Source organism: Coloeus monedula (assembly GCF_965178545.1).
Source record: "Coloeus monedula genome assembly, chromosome: 3".
Lineage (NCBI taxonomy): Eukaryota > Metazoa > Chordata > Aves > Passeriformes > Corvidae > Coloeus > Coloeus monedula.
This window is the reverse complement of record NC_138783.1, coordinates 105,301,115-105,316,472: the sequence shown is the minus strand read 5'-3', so window position 1 is coordinate 105,316,472 and position 15,358 is coordinate 105,301,115. Positions and strand designations below refer to the sequence as shown.

The following is a 15,358-nucleotide window of genomic DNA, read 5'->3' as shown; positions in this document are numbered from 1 at the left end:
TCAGACTTTTCAGATATTTCTAGGGTTTTAATTCTAAAGAAGAAAGCTTCTTTAGCGAAACCTTAATTAATTCCTGAGGAATAAGAGCATTGAGAATGATAATAAAAGCTACCTACAGATTGCCTAAGAAAGCAAGAAATCTTCTGTTCCTTAAAGTTTTCCGTGTAGCTACTGCTACCTTTCTAAACCAAAAAGAGCACATTTAAAAGGACCAGTTCCTGGCATCCTCTGAAGCTGAATAACCCAACTAAGTCAACAGCAAGACTTTCATGAACACCATCAAGACAGTCTCTCATGTTCTTCCTGATACACATTTGTGACTGGAACAATTCAGTCAACACAAATCTAAATTCATAAATTATCCAAATGAGAACAAAGCACAACCCAAAACAATAATACACACACACCCCCAACCTGTTCACCCATAGCCCCTTAACATCTATCTTGTACCATCAAAAAAGAACAGGCCTTTTTTATGCATTACAGAGGAAACAGAAAAGTACAGCCTACGATGCTCAGCCTTCGATTCCTACAGAGAGGCACGTATGTGTAGGAGAGAGAGTGCAAGGAAATGATAACAAAAATCATAACAGTCGCATGGATTTGTTTGTTATTTAAATTGGTTTTTTTCCCCTCCAGTGTTCTGCTGCAAGGAAAGAGTTTATTATAAAAATGAACAAGAATGCAAGCCCTGGATTAAAGAAGGCATCAGCAAGAAGGACAGTATTAAGAGTCAAAACCTGCAGGAAGAGGCTGTGAAACAATATCCTAAAATCCTAAGGGGGAGAAAAAAATGCCTAGGCCAAAATAAAGCAGCTGCATAGAAGCAGATGATTAGTGCAGGGTACAGTAATAACTTGCAGTGCTCTGAGGGACCTGCTCTCACTGGCAAATGTCCACTGCACACCGGCCTGGTCAGGCCTTGGGCAGCGTGCAACACACATAGAAAATTTAATGGTTAAAACAAAGCATTTGTCTTCCCACATTCTATTCCAAAGTCTGTCTCTAACTCCAACTTTTCTAATTATTTACAGGTTAAAACATAGACACTCAATAGGTTTTCTTAGACTTCATACTTATAAGACTGATGCAATACTGTCATTTTGCTTCATTATCCGTTTAGCTCTGATAATGAGGGGAACACAACCCAATATTATTTAATTCTATGAAGAAATACAATATTACAGTTAGCTTCAAAATGTGCAAAATAATTCAAGCAAGCCATCTTAAGTTTAGAGCTTTTCATTCTTCATCTTGACCAAAGAATCGGTTTTTTGGCTTTGGTTAAAAAATCTGAACATTGACTGTAATTTAAACAATGCAAAAAAATCCTAATGGAACTCAGCTAGTGAAGTTCTATTTTTAAATTTCACAGAAGTATTAAAAAATTCAAAGGTATTTAAAAGTGTAGAGATTATATACCTTTTCTAAACCTTTAAGCATTATAAAGTTTTTCACTACTGTTAAGAAGAAAAACTGCAACATTGCCTTCTGTAGATCTTTCACCAAAAATATTAAGCTAGTAAAGTACTATAAAATACTTTGCATACAACAGAAAACAAAATTCTGAGACAGAAAAAACACCTGATGAGGTGATACTGAAAGATACTTAAGAAAGCACAATGAGGATTCTCAGTGCGTTCAGTGATCATATAAAAAAATATCAGCTAAGACATTTTGAAATGCTACATTGGAATGCATTTAAGTAGAGCTCAAACCACATGTGTTCAAGACTACCAATGGAACTTTTCTTGATCATTCTTCTGACTACAGCCCAATTCAATTTCAGTACATGCTTAAATGTGGGCACATAAATGCTCCTTTTGACTTCAAAGTACAGATTCATGAACTGCTTCCTGATTGCAGAATTATGTCCTTTTTGGAGAAGGTAAAAATGATGTGCTCCAAAGGTATTAAATAGTAGCAATTACTCTCATTCACACTGAAAAATATACATAGGGAAATATCAACCTACACCATAGTGAATTAGCAGTATCATGGATAGGGATGAATTTGTAAGATGAATTGATAATGAGCTAATTCCTGGGAAATACTGCAGTGGTTGCTATTTTACCCACTTTCTCACTAATAGAGGACACATGAAAATAGACCAGGTGGCTCTTTCCCTCATCTAAAAACTATCTAAAGATACTGATGCACAGCTACTGTGGAAAACTACCAGTCTGGACAGCTGGGTCAGAAGTTTAGTTTTTCTTAGTTTAGAGTGATGCTTGTGAAAACCAGAAAAAGTCTCCTCAGTGCTCCTACCTAGCCCACTCTCTCCCTTTTTCTCCACTCTACTGTCTCAAGTGCAAACAATCCCTCAAACTTCTGCTTGGCAGCAAAGAGACTTTACATTTCAGCAGAACAACAGGCAAACACAGAGACAGACCTAACCCACACACAGAAGGGTGGGGAAGGTGCTCAGGTTTGCACTCCCAAATGAAGCTCATTAAGCAAGTGTTTCTCAGCTACTACTTCTGGATTTCTTGAAGGTAGGATGTACAAAAATGTATTCAAAATATTCTAACCCCCCCATGGGAACATGTGTCATCTTAACAGGTGTCTAGATGATATGAACTGTATGAAACAACAGATTACTAAAGTCCAATATATACAGATGTTTTGAACCAGACAGGTAATTAAAAATTAAAGACAAAATACAAGAAATTAAATGTGCAAATTATCAAGTAGATATCTCAATTTTATAGTGATGATATCATACAAGATGAATATTACTGCTGAGATATGCAGAGCCATATACACAGCACAACACAAACTAGTATTATAAAACCAGAAAACAGAATTTAAAAAAAGCATTTACTAAGTACTAGTATTCCCTTATTTTGCTTGGACAATGATATAGCCAGTGTAAAACAAAATTGTGGGAAGAAGGTAATAGCCATTTACAGTTCAAGAAAAAATAAAATGCTAAGCAGACTGTCTCATACCTGTTGTACTATTGTTGTTAGTTCCAGACAGAGCTGTATGACATTATTTCTTGTTACTGAGTAATCTGTGACAGCAGCAAAAGGTGATCTAAAAAAAAAAGAAAAAAAAAGTAAAAAGTTGAATAGCACTAGCATATATCCACTTGCAGTTTTTAAGTTCCTCTTAAAGAAATTCCACTTACAAAAGCTTTATTTCTAACCATTTACTTCAGGACTGCCTTTACTCCCCCCAGAAGCAGCCCAGCTGACCTTCTGCATCGGTTTGGGAATACCCTTATGAAGGAAACCAGAGGTACTGCTTCCTCCTGTGATATGAATGGTGACCAGATGTGAATCAGATCAGAGAAGATTTTGGCTGATTCACTGGGATTTTTGGGATTTGATCTAGATTCTGGTGGAAGTAGCACATGGATTCAGAATAAGTAAAATCTTTATCTAGAGGGGGAAACAGCATTTAAAACCAGAGAAGCACCAAGGCTGAGAAGCATCTGCAAAGCCTAAACTGGCAGCACAGCCCACACACTATGCTACGGTCAGAACTGCTTAGTGAAATGAACAATGTAATCCAACACTTATTTACAGACTTTACCTGCATGTATCCTGTACCTTAAAACTTCACATTAGGATGTTGAAAAGCTTGCCTACGTGGAAGCTTGCTTGCTTTCTAGAGGCACTGCTAAAATGTATTTGGTTAGTGAAGCTGGCAGTCATCTGATTTCTGTACTGCAAGCCTTTCCATCTATAAACTCATATATATGACCTATATTCTTTATTCAAGAAGTAGTCAAACACTAGGCAGGGCTGGTATTTTCTCTAAGAGGAGTCAAGAGCTTGACTTCATCAGTATTGCAAATGAGGTTTTTATGGGCATTATTAGCATCACAAAGATGGCATTTGTCCCTAGTATACCGCTTCGAACATTTAAAACAACAACAACAAAAAAAAGGTGGTAGTGTGGTTGTCCTTAAATTAGGATGGGTGACTAATCCCTTCCCCAACTGCCTTCTTTCATCACTTCACATGCAATTGTATATACCTTGAAGAGTTTTACAGCACTGCTTGGTACCACATGCCTTCCTTATTTAAGCCTGAAGACAAGTACAAAGAACTTTTCTATAAGCAAGTCCAAGAGATAGCTGTAAATACAGTTCTACTGGTACTAACAGGTTTCTAAATTACAGTAATTCTAAACAGAGAATTACTGAAATTTCAGTGCAGGCAGATTTGGAATTGTCCACTAATAACCCCATGTGAACTCCCCTATCTCTTCTGGTTTCGTCACATGCTCTCTTTCTTCTCCAGGGCTTGCAATCCAGCCCTGATGGTTCATAAGACAGAATTAACTCTGAGGTGCATAATCAAGTCTAGCAGCTTTGATTTTATATAATACATCACACAATGACATACACTTTCTGCCTGTATTTTCTAGAGAGAAGACCAGTACATTCTTTTAAAATGAAAGTACAGACACTGGAAGCTAAGGTAAGTTCCCAAAGGTGCCTTATCAAAGGACTGGACTTACTGGACACAGATATACACTGACAATTCAGAGCCCAAGTTTTCTGCAGCATACGACAACTCTACAGTAGGTACACACTACAGCAGGCCAACCCACAGACACACCCACAGATTATTTCTGAAGTTCAGGAGATATATGAGCATATTAAAGGATGAAAGGTAACTGAACCACTTGGTTATGAACCATAGCTGCATTCAAGAAGCACATGGACAATGCTTTCAAGCACATGGCATCGTTCTTGGGTTGTCCTGTGCAGGGCTGGAAGTTGGACTCAATGATCCTGATAGGTCCCTTCCAACTCATTGTATTTTGTGATTCTATCATAATTGTGTTTAAAGAGGTACATTAGTCAAGATGTACAAAACCAGTGATTTTTCCTTCCATAATTGTAACTGTTGGGGTTCTGAAATCTACCCGAAACCTTGATTTAAAAAGGTCATGTTCATTTAGGAACTTGTTTTTATTGAAGATGAATGGAATCAAACCAGCAAATGGTATTATTTTACTTTAAGTATGGGTGTTAATACAATTTGATCCTGAAATTACACAACTGCAATCTATTTGACATTTTAAAGCCTCCAGCATTTCTCTAAACAAAATCACACAGTAGGCTTAGGCTTCTAATATAGCATCATCTTCCCTCATACTTTTGTAATTTAGTTTGGTTTCATGGTTTATGAGGAAAATAATGTTATTTTTATCATCCTTACTCTTAGTGAAGATCATTAGAAATGCCCCAAATAAACTTTGTTGACATTAAAGAACAGGCAAAGGGACTGAGACATTACTCATCTTAGTTACATTTAAGTTATCACAGTGAAGACTTACTGGCAACAGCATGTCAAGCAGGCAGCAAGGGTGTCGGCAGGAGGTAGAAGACTACCAAAATTCAGCAACTAAGATGTAAGATTTTGAGAAGGGCTTGACAACTTAGAAAGACAGGGAGACAGGTCCATGTTTTATATAAACTTTGCTCCTGCAGAAAACCTAAGAGATCCTCCAATTGCCTCCTCTGTAGGTCTCTGTAGCTTATAAACAAACTCCCTCGCACCAGTTTCTGCAGCAGCATCTCTGGGGTATTGCTGCAAACTGGACCAGCAAAATTGCAATTCCCTTTTCTCCCCCTTCCCAGTTCAGACCACATCCCTGGAGGCAATCTGAACACACAATTACGCAGCCACTACCACATAAGCAGCTGGAGAAATGGTAAGGGCCTCCAAAGGAAACGTATTTTGGTACTCCATCCCAAGCCTCAACTTCAGTAGTCAAAGTCCAGCAAGACTTAGTGTAACAACATGACAGCAGTTTCAATCAAAATATCAACAGAAACTTCACTGTAGGATCACTGACTGGATTTCATATGAGACACAGTGTAAAATACCAATATGACAAAAATCTCTTCATTGGTAATATACCCATTGTTTATAATTTTAATACAGCACTATATTATTGACTGTGAATAGACGAATCAACTTGCATAAATGCAAACAAAGCCTACATCTACTATAACTTCAGTTGGCTGCTAAAATATTTTCCTCCTCAAGGCATACACCAAGTATAAGAAAGTCCCTGTTTAATCAGACCACTTCCCTCTACTTCCAAAAAAAAAAACTTCCTTGGCTTGGCAGAGCCATTTCTATCACCTTTCAATTTCTACACTTTTCTTTCAAAGCCACATTTTTCACAGTCCCTTGGACCTTCAGGTCTGAGGTACCTCATACAGCTCCAGAGAAGAAAATTCCCTGAGAAAAAAATTGTAATTTTCAACATGTGTTCTGTCCAATTCAGTGCTTTTGAAGTTAAGCAAAAACTAAAGAACTGGCCTGGACTGGGGCCACATGTTGCCCCACTTCCTGCTGTGACATTGATCTCAGCGTCTCATTGTCTCACCTCTCTCCGTCATTTCCAAGATATTTCCAATACACATTTCCCTCTTTGTGGAACCTTTTTTACTGTTTCTCTTGTAATTCATTTGTTCTTCCTTCAAAATTGTGATTTTCTTTGCAACACCTTTGTTTCATGAAAACACCTTTGTAGCTCCACAGCATGTCTACCTGACCACATGCCCTTTCCACTCATTTCCCCTTCCAAACCTCTGCTGGTTTCCTCTTTTCACTGTCTATCCCTTCTACACCTGATATCTTAAGGAAAATAAACTTACACAATCACATGAATGCTTCCGCGAACAAATGCAGGGTGGTTTTGCCTTTAGTCCCACATTTTCCCCATGGTTCTCCTTTCCAACACTTGAAGCCATTAGTCACTTTCAAACTTTCACAAATGAGTGGGTAACACGTTTCAAGGATAATGAAGTCCATACATATCCGTGATCATGACTACAGCTGGAAAAGTGGGAACCTCTAAAGTTTTCCACTGTGCAAATCCACATTGTGAACCTTTACCTTAGGAGACACCAGGGCAAGACGAAGAGCTTCAAAACACCTCATCCACAGGGAAAAAAACATTGGTGCTTACTTCTTTTTTTAAACATTAAAGTCAATAAACTTCAATACCCTTATCTATAGGACAAAGTATTCCTAAGACAAGGCATGACAGAGCTACTGGTTCTTTTCACACTTTTATGAACCAGTGTTTGACATAAATAATCTAACTCCGATATGTGAATTTGTTTGTGTAATGTAGGCTGCAACACTCGTGCATGTGTTTACACTTTAATGAATTGAGACCTGAATAAGCATTTTTAGTAGCATCACCATCTTTCAGAATGAAAAAAAAATTATACTATCAACCATTCATTAATTAAAACACCCTTAAGGACTGGTAGAAAAACCAGCCACATTAATATAGCACAGCTAATTCCCTCGCAGAATGAAGAAATAATACAAATTCAATAGCTATTAATACTCACAACTGCTGATTGCACGTGAAGAAAAATCCTTCAAAAACAATTACAAATTTTTGAAGGAGGTGTATACCCTCAGTATTTCTACATTATCAACTTTTTTGTCCTCATACACTTTAGTCTCCTCATCCGTCTTCTTCATATAACATTGAGTTAAGGGAAAATGATACATAGAAATAACAATTTCACTTTAAAAAGTTGCAATTTGGACAAATACAGACTGCTGTTAGCAAAAACATCACACAAAATAAAAATTAATCATATTTCACCACTAGTTGTAATACTGAGATATTTTATAACAATAGACATTGTGAGGGCTTTAAAACCAATATCATACTTATTTTAGCATCCTAACAAGGGAAAACTTCCTCAGAGCCTCTTGATTAAATGTAATAGTCCAAAATCTTTCGAAGAGAGAGGCAAACAAAGCAGTAATATAACTCAGTCTTCAAATGCAACATATTAATCTCGAATAAAAATCTGAATGCACAATACTGTTGTATATACACTGCTCCTGAGCCATCTAAGGTTCATGGTTTTAGGCTTTCATGAAACAAACATTTCATTTGTATTTCTAATGGAACTGTTTTATGTAAAATCAGGGAGGAATGCAGCAAAATTCACACTGGACAAAGGAATTCTTTAAATGAGTGCTCTATTAAACATTTACAGTTGTTCCAGGAGCACAATCCAGTTAAGTACCACAGTATTCTGAGGCAGCACTTACTCACAAGTTTGGCATACCATTCAAACCAGCAAAAAAGGAAATGCATAAAGGAAACAAGATTCAAAGGTTTAAGACTAAAACCCAATTAACAGATAGTGCAATATTTGTGTGGTGAGTAAAGAATTGCTGAAGTCTTTTGTTTCTTTTTGATTGGGTTTTCATTTGTTTACTCCCACCATCTTGTTTGTAAAGCAGATTTACCCTGTCAGGACAAGCTAACAGGACTGCATGAAGTCTCTTAAGGAGACTCTAAACCATTAACACTTACTTTGTAAGAAAGAAGTTATGAGCTTACAAACAATGCACTTCTTTACTTAAAACTCCAAAGTACTCCCAGCAGGGCTCATTCACCAAAAACAATGAGGCAAAGAAATCCAGCTGAACATATTCCACCTACAGCAGAAGAAAATCTATGTATTGAGTATGTCACCATGGTGAAAAGAGGGCCATCCATTTTGGAGTGGGGAACATGTTCTCCTACTACAGTGCTTTCATACAATGCAGACTTAAAGGGTGTGCTAAATCTGAACACCTAGAATTGTTCAGTCATAAACAAAGAGCATTCACACCATTGCAGGCTGCACTTCTCTGACACATCAAAGCATCACCAAAAAAAGCCCATGGTGTAAGGCTTGGAGATCCTGTTCTGCTGTCAACCACTGAAGCATTCAAATGTCCTGAACTTCAGGCACAGATTTTACCCTTATTTAATAGGATTTATGTACAGATATAAGTGCTTCGCAAAATTGTATCAATTTATGCCCATACCAAAATAATTTGCCCACCTGGGGTTTAGAAGGTACAGGATTACACCCCACCAAGCTGTGAATGACCCTAGAAGCAGACCTAGACTTGCCAAAAAGGCCTTTTACTCTGAAATTTTACATTTTGTTACTTCTGTCATACCCATATATTTTATATAACCAACAATTTCTATTTACAGTTAGGCTTTTTGTTCACCTTTTTGTTTCATTTTGTTCACATATCCAGACAGCAGTGGTAAATTAATCAGACTGGTGCACATTTTTCAGCCTGCTAGCTTTTCTCTGGCCACAGCACTGAAGTCTTGAATACAGAAATCTATCTCCACAAAATCTCTTTGTTCCTCCTACTTAGACTGCAGTGTAATCTGCAGCAGCAGTAGTTTAAGTTTTTTATTTCCAAAAAGGGGATAGTGCTAGTGTGAAAAACAAGAGCTACAGAAGAGTTGCTGTGAAAGACATATTGAATCTCTGCCCACACAGATGGCTGAGTCAAACAGTACACCAAAAAAAAATCCAGTGGTGCTTGACAAATCCTAATTCACAACCATTAAAATCTGTGACACAACAACAGACGCACAATGTTGTAGTCGTTATCTCTCGGGAAGTTGACTGTATTTTCTTAAATTCTTAAGAAGAAACTACCACATTATCTTAATGTCTCTTTAATGAGGACTCATGTAAAGCCCTAAAAATAATCAATCCTTCCTCACTCCTATTCTCTAAGTCTGCGTTTATAGTTTATACAGATATTAGTCCTATTGCCAAGATCCAAAACATTCTCTTGATGCTGCATAAGATATATGCTATAAGGAGTCCTTGCTTCAGATAACATGGCCCAAACAGTAGAGTAGACAGCAAGAAGAAGCCCAGAAGCACAACTAAGACTTCTTTTCTTGCTTAATGCAATGTGCTGGAAATACAGATTTCCAGGGATTTTGGTTGGCAAAGACAACCAAAGTGTGGTGGAGGTGAATGAAGAGAACATATCAAACCAGGAACAGTGTGGAAGATGACATCACCAGAAGTTTGTGCTGGCAGAGCAAGGAGAGAAGTAGAAATGGGAAGAGACAGAGCTCATGAAGCTGCCACCAAAAGTCACCTCAGTTCAAGTTTGCTCAGGATCCTTCCTCTTCCACAAATAGCATTACAGTTCTTCCCAGTCAAGACAATAGTAATGAGCTGTACCTGTTAAATCCAGCTGTCCCATGAAAGAAAAACATATGACTACAGTGGGACTTGAAGGGGAACAATAGGGTGCTCAAAGGATTTGGAAAATCCTTTTGCTCCCAAGGCTGTCTTCACTTTGCAGCAGCTTCTGACTCATTAGGAGACAACACTCAAAGTTGGGCCAGCTTCTGAAGATGATCAGAAGCTTCTGCCTACTGTCTGCCTTTCAGGTGGTCTGCTAAGATCTGGGAGAAAATGGATTGGATGAATCTGAGCACCCTTCATTCATCTCAATTTCAGTACTGCAACCAATAGGTATCAGCAAATTAGTAGAAAAGGAATGAGCTGTGAGTACAGTACAAGACCTGGCTGTGTCCTAACCAGAGAGAAAGCTACTTATAAGCACTGCTAAATACTCCCAACTTGGGGCTCAGAAGAATTTTCTGGGATCCCTATGATATCATTGCTTTTCAGTTTATGCTTGCCTCTGGATAACAACTGAGAAGTTTTCACTGGTGTCACTGAAGATGCAAGTAACCTGGTAAAATCCTAACAAAATTTTGTTAAAGATGAAAACATGTAACTTGACTCTCAAAATCCTTGGAGTGTTCATGTTTCTTTTACATCAAAAAGCCATGGATAGATAATGTATACATAATTCAGAAATTGCAAAGGCAGTGAAAACCAACACATCCACACACAAAGCAACATTTTACGAAGTGTTTTTAAGGTGGACTGTAAATGTGTGGTCCGAGAACAAAACCTTACCCAGGATTAACAGAAATAAGTATGTCTAATTTTGATCCAATTAAATGTGCAGATACTACTGGACATACTAGTGCACAGAAAAAAAGTATTTTTATGAAGTTAGGAATAGCTTTATGCCACAAAACTGCAACACATTCATATTGCAAACCCACAGTAGTGAATTTAAAACAGTAATTCTAATTTAATTTTACATTTTTAAGAATTCCTCACCAGGATGGAGTGTATCAGCCCTATAAAAGGCAGAAGAATTTCCAGGAACCTGACACATCAGAGAAGGAGGAGGAGAAGGAAAGCTGGCATATATTACTATTCCAAAGAATACAACTGTCATGAATTACAGGAGTAAAGACTGAGCAGAACACCAGTGATTTATCTGGAAGTCTAGAAGATCTGATTGACTGTAATTCCTGAGAAGTATCACACAACATATTTCAATGCCAAGTTTCTTTGAACATCAGGTAAGTTGTTTGTTGCTATAGCCTAAAGTGTGGTTTTCCATCAGTCTGAACTATGTTAAGTGTCAAGTAGAAACACATCACAGTTTCACAAAAGACTCATGGTTTTTCAAGTACCAATCTTGTAAGGAAATTCACTTGCAAGAATTTTAAGATTATGGAGACAGAATAAAACAAAAGGTTATTAAGTTATGAAGTCTTCTGAAAGAGAAGATACATTTTGTGGGCTAAGAAAGTAACAGGAAGTTAAAATTAGAATAGAACGTATCAGTGTGATGACAGTTTCCTTATAGGATTTTATTGGAGAGTTATTTCATGCTCCTCAAAATCGTCAGCCAACTTCTTTTGAAAACAGAATTCTCTACTAAGTCTTCTAGCTCGTAAATGAAACTAAACCAAAAGACTTTTAAAGCCTGGTAATAAAAGCTACCCTAATTTTCAGTAAAACTCAATTTCTGACATACATCTGGAAGTAGGACTGCTCCAGGGAAAGACCTGGAACGAAGAATGTCCTTGGATCACTGCAACAGCTACAGTGAAAGTAACTCAGCAAATCACAACGCTCACACTCCTTTAGATAATTGTGCCACGTCTAACAAAGTCCTTTAAGATTTTAAGGGTCCAACAGAAACATCATAAACAGAGCACTCACTACAGCAACAAGTGAAGCACAACCTGTATGGAGTCGCCACCATCCCCTACGTATAAAACCCACATCACTGCGTGTCTCTGCAAGCTGGAGCTGCTGCTAGCTGCTTTTACCAGACATGACCTCAAAAACCACTGCACAGGGGCAGCCCAGCAGGGGTGTTAAAATGGGGCTGTCCTAATTGTTATTAGGACAACCCTAATAGCCACTTCATTTGTTCTAATGGTTTGCTCTCCCCTCTCACAACCCAGAGATAGAACTGGTACTAGAAAACAACCAAAAAACTAAGATTTGGAGTCCAGATTTAATAGCAACAGGTGTGCAGAATAAAATTAAATCCAAGTTCCTTACCTTTAGTAATCAATTTTTAAAATCTTTCTATCTCCCCCTAGTGGCCCCAATACCTTCTTAGAAGGTACACAATAAGCAGAATCATACGGATCTCCAGATGTTCCCACTTCCTGAGAAAAATGCAGTTATCGGCCTACCTTCATCCTCATTTGGGGTCTTCACAAACAAGGAAGAACAAACTTTACCAAAATATCCAGAGCTCATAAATCAAAAAAGTCTTAAAATGTTTCAGAAAAGATTTCTTAGAACCAGGCGTTTAGATCTTCAAAAGGACTTTCCTAGAAATCTGAAGCCTTCTTTGGACACTCAAGACAGCACTGCTGAAAGCATGATACCACCCTAATTGCCCTCATTTTTAACTTCTTGGAATTCCTGGGTCTGATCAGGTGTCATTTCATTTCAGCTAAATGCAAAAGTACATTCAGTGCACAGTACTACGGTGACACACCAGTCCTCAAATGCAGATGTTTTCTAGCATTAAAAACTACCTTCTTCCTGAACTTCAATTAATAAATTCATATTAAGTTGAAAAACACCCATTGTTCTTCAGTGTGTTAAAAATGTGTGTGTGTATATATATGAAATTTACTTTTGAATAACAGACTATTAAAAAAAAAAACAAACTCAAAAACCCATCAAACAAACAATCAAAACCCAAAAAGAACTTTGACTAGTAACTAACAGTCTTTAATCATGACCACAGTTCCAATGAGAAACCAAACAAGATTATTTCTAAATAGAAAGAAGTGGCAAAAACTAATCCATCCATGCAAAAGAACATGTTTTTCTACTGTTCTTTCGGTTTTAAAGCACAGTATGATATGCTACTCTCTGCCAAAAGTGATTTTGCAGGGAGAAAAAGTGAAGCCTACAGGTATTCCAAGTAATAACAGGTTAGAGACAGAACTAAAAATAAACTACAAATTTTTCAAGTCTCAGTACTAAACTCTTTCCATGAGATTGCACTACTTCTCTACACAACTAATGTTAAATATCTAAAGAGAAATTTAGGAGTCAACTTTAGGTACTCTGGGTTTGAAACTTGAGGAAAGGCTAGAAAGGGAGTAGAAAAGAAGAAGCAATGGTAGCTGCAATCTCCTAAACAAAACAAAGGGCTTGCAGTCCAGCTTAAGAAATAGAAAAGATTCAGGCCTCACCTAAACCATTCATATGGAAGTCATTTATGGGAGGGAAGCCAGCTTTCCTCAGAAAAATGAAACACAAAGCACACAGCAGTAAAACCAAATAAGTCTGCTGGATTTTAAAAGTTACACGAAGATCATACTCTGAACAAAACTTCAGCTGCTGGACACAAAATAAGACATACCTTTAAATCAAGATAAGCATTTTATTTTCTCTGGTGAAAATTCATTGTGATGCATTATATAAAGACATACAGATAGACTAATTTTAACCACTTTAGGAATTTCAACGATCATCTTAAATACGTGCACATTAATCTTGTTATAATTAGAAAAAAAGTCAATACAAATGTAGCAAAGGGGAGCACTTCAGTCCTGGTCCCACATACTTCCTAGGTAACAGAGGTAAAAGTGTAGAACAGTTCCTATTACCTCTAGAGTATCAGAAGTATTTCACTGCTATTTAAAAAACTCGAACCACAACATGCATGTTTGTATACACACACACTCTGGAATTATATTGGAGTTATATTTTCATTACCCATGTAATGAAAAGTATGATCAGTTTTGTGAATTTGATATTATCAAAGCAATGAGCCTGATTTATGCAGGTTAAAGTGCTGCTATACATTAATAAAAAATACATATATAACCTAATGATGTCATCCTGTTGCTTTACTGTATAGTGCAGGGTCACAGTGCATTTGGAGGTATTGTACTGAAAAGCTAATCTGAATTGCAGGCTGACATAAAAAAAGAAGAATTGGTACAAACATCCCCTCAGAACATGTGAATGAATTCTGCTTCCATTCAGTGTCTACAATACATTTTGTAAACAAGCTGGGGCTTTGTGCATGTGCGTGATCTGGTTACCTGTGAGACATTTGGGAGATTTTACCTGTCCAACCAAGCCAGAAGACTTTTGGCTGCTCCAATCAGATCCACTACTGATGTCAGAAAATCATTCGGTAATTTCCGACTGGTCCTTCCATCATAGTGACCACTCCTCCGCCTCCCAGTAATGAAGTTCTGCAGATTTTTGGCAGATGCATTCAGTTTGTGAGAAAGGGTTTTTAGATTTTCTGTTTCCAAACCATAGTTCTACATTTCAAAAAAAAAAAGAAAACAAAATAAAATTAGCTTTACAGATGAACAGGAAGAACTAAGAACAGCAAGACTGCTCTTCTACTTCAAAACTTAACCATTCCTAATAATTAAGGTAGAAATACACCCACTCAGTTTTTAAATGTACAGCATGTTCTGTTTCTGAAGCACATAAAAACAGAGCAGAAAAAGAGCAAAATTATGAGTGATCCTTTAGCTTGTTCTAAGTGTACTGAGAAAAAACATCTCAAAATGAAGAAAAAACCTAGTCTGGAAAACTGTGTTTCAAACCATCAGCAAATCACCAGAATCATAGAACGGTGTGGACTGGAAGGGACCTTCAAGATTCTCTAATTCCAACACCCCTGCTACGTGCAGAGACACTTTCAGAGCTCAGAGCCCCATCCAACCTGGCCTTGATCAGAGGGTTCTCTCTGTAACCCTGATGGTTAGTGACCAGTACCCCATGGCCATACTCACAATAATTCCTAAGACACATTGCCAGCATGAGGGCTTGCAAGTATGCAGCACAGACACGGTGTGATACTAAATTGGTTCTGTTGGCTTCAGAGATCTAAGTAAGTTAATTAGCATACTTTTATTCTTTTTAGCAGTGAAGGACCACCACAATCACAGACCAGAGAACACAGTGCTGCCCTGCTCAACCTCTATGTTGCTCATTTAAAGTCAGTTTTGAACTTTGTTTCCATTTAAGAGTCAATCTCTTAAATTAAGGTCCTTAGCTGTGCAGCAGAGACAGAAATAATTATGCAGAAATATTAACAAATAGTACTTGGAAATCCTTCAAAGGTAAAAATGTTACCAAAACACCACTAGAAAATGTTCTGATTTAATGCTCAATTACAATATAATATAGTACCATCAGCAATTTGTTATT

At 37.4% G+C, this 15,358-nt stretch overlaps 1 protein-coding gene across 5 annotated transcripts in view; it reads right to left on the bottom strand.

The window, feature by feature from the left end:
- The window catches only part of CNKSR2 (connector enhancer of kinase suppressor of Ras 2), a 209,303-nt gene that overhangs the window by 146,652 nt on the left and 47,293 nt on the right, over positions 1-15,358 (bottom strand). For all 5 annotated transcript variants that reach the window (XM_082278612.1, XM_082278613.1, XM_082278615.1 and 2 more), the window contains exons 3-4: positions 14,255-14,457; positions 2,952-3,039 (exon numbers count right to left, since the gene is read on the bottom strand). In XM_082278612.1, the coding sequence (XP_082134738.1) occupies positions 2,952-3,039; positions 14,255-14,457 (291 nt within the window). The remainder of the gene's footprint in view (positions 1-2,951; positions 3,040-14,254; positions 14,458-15,358) is intronic.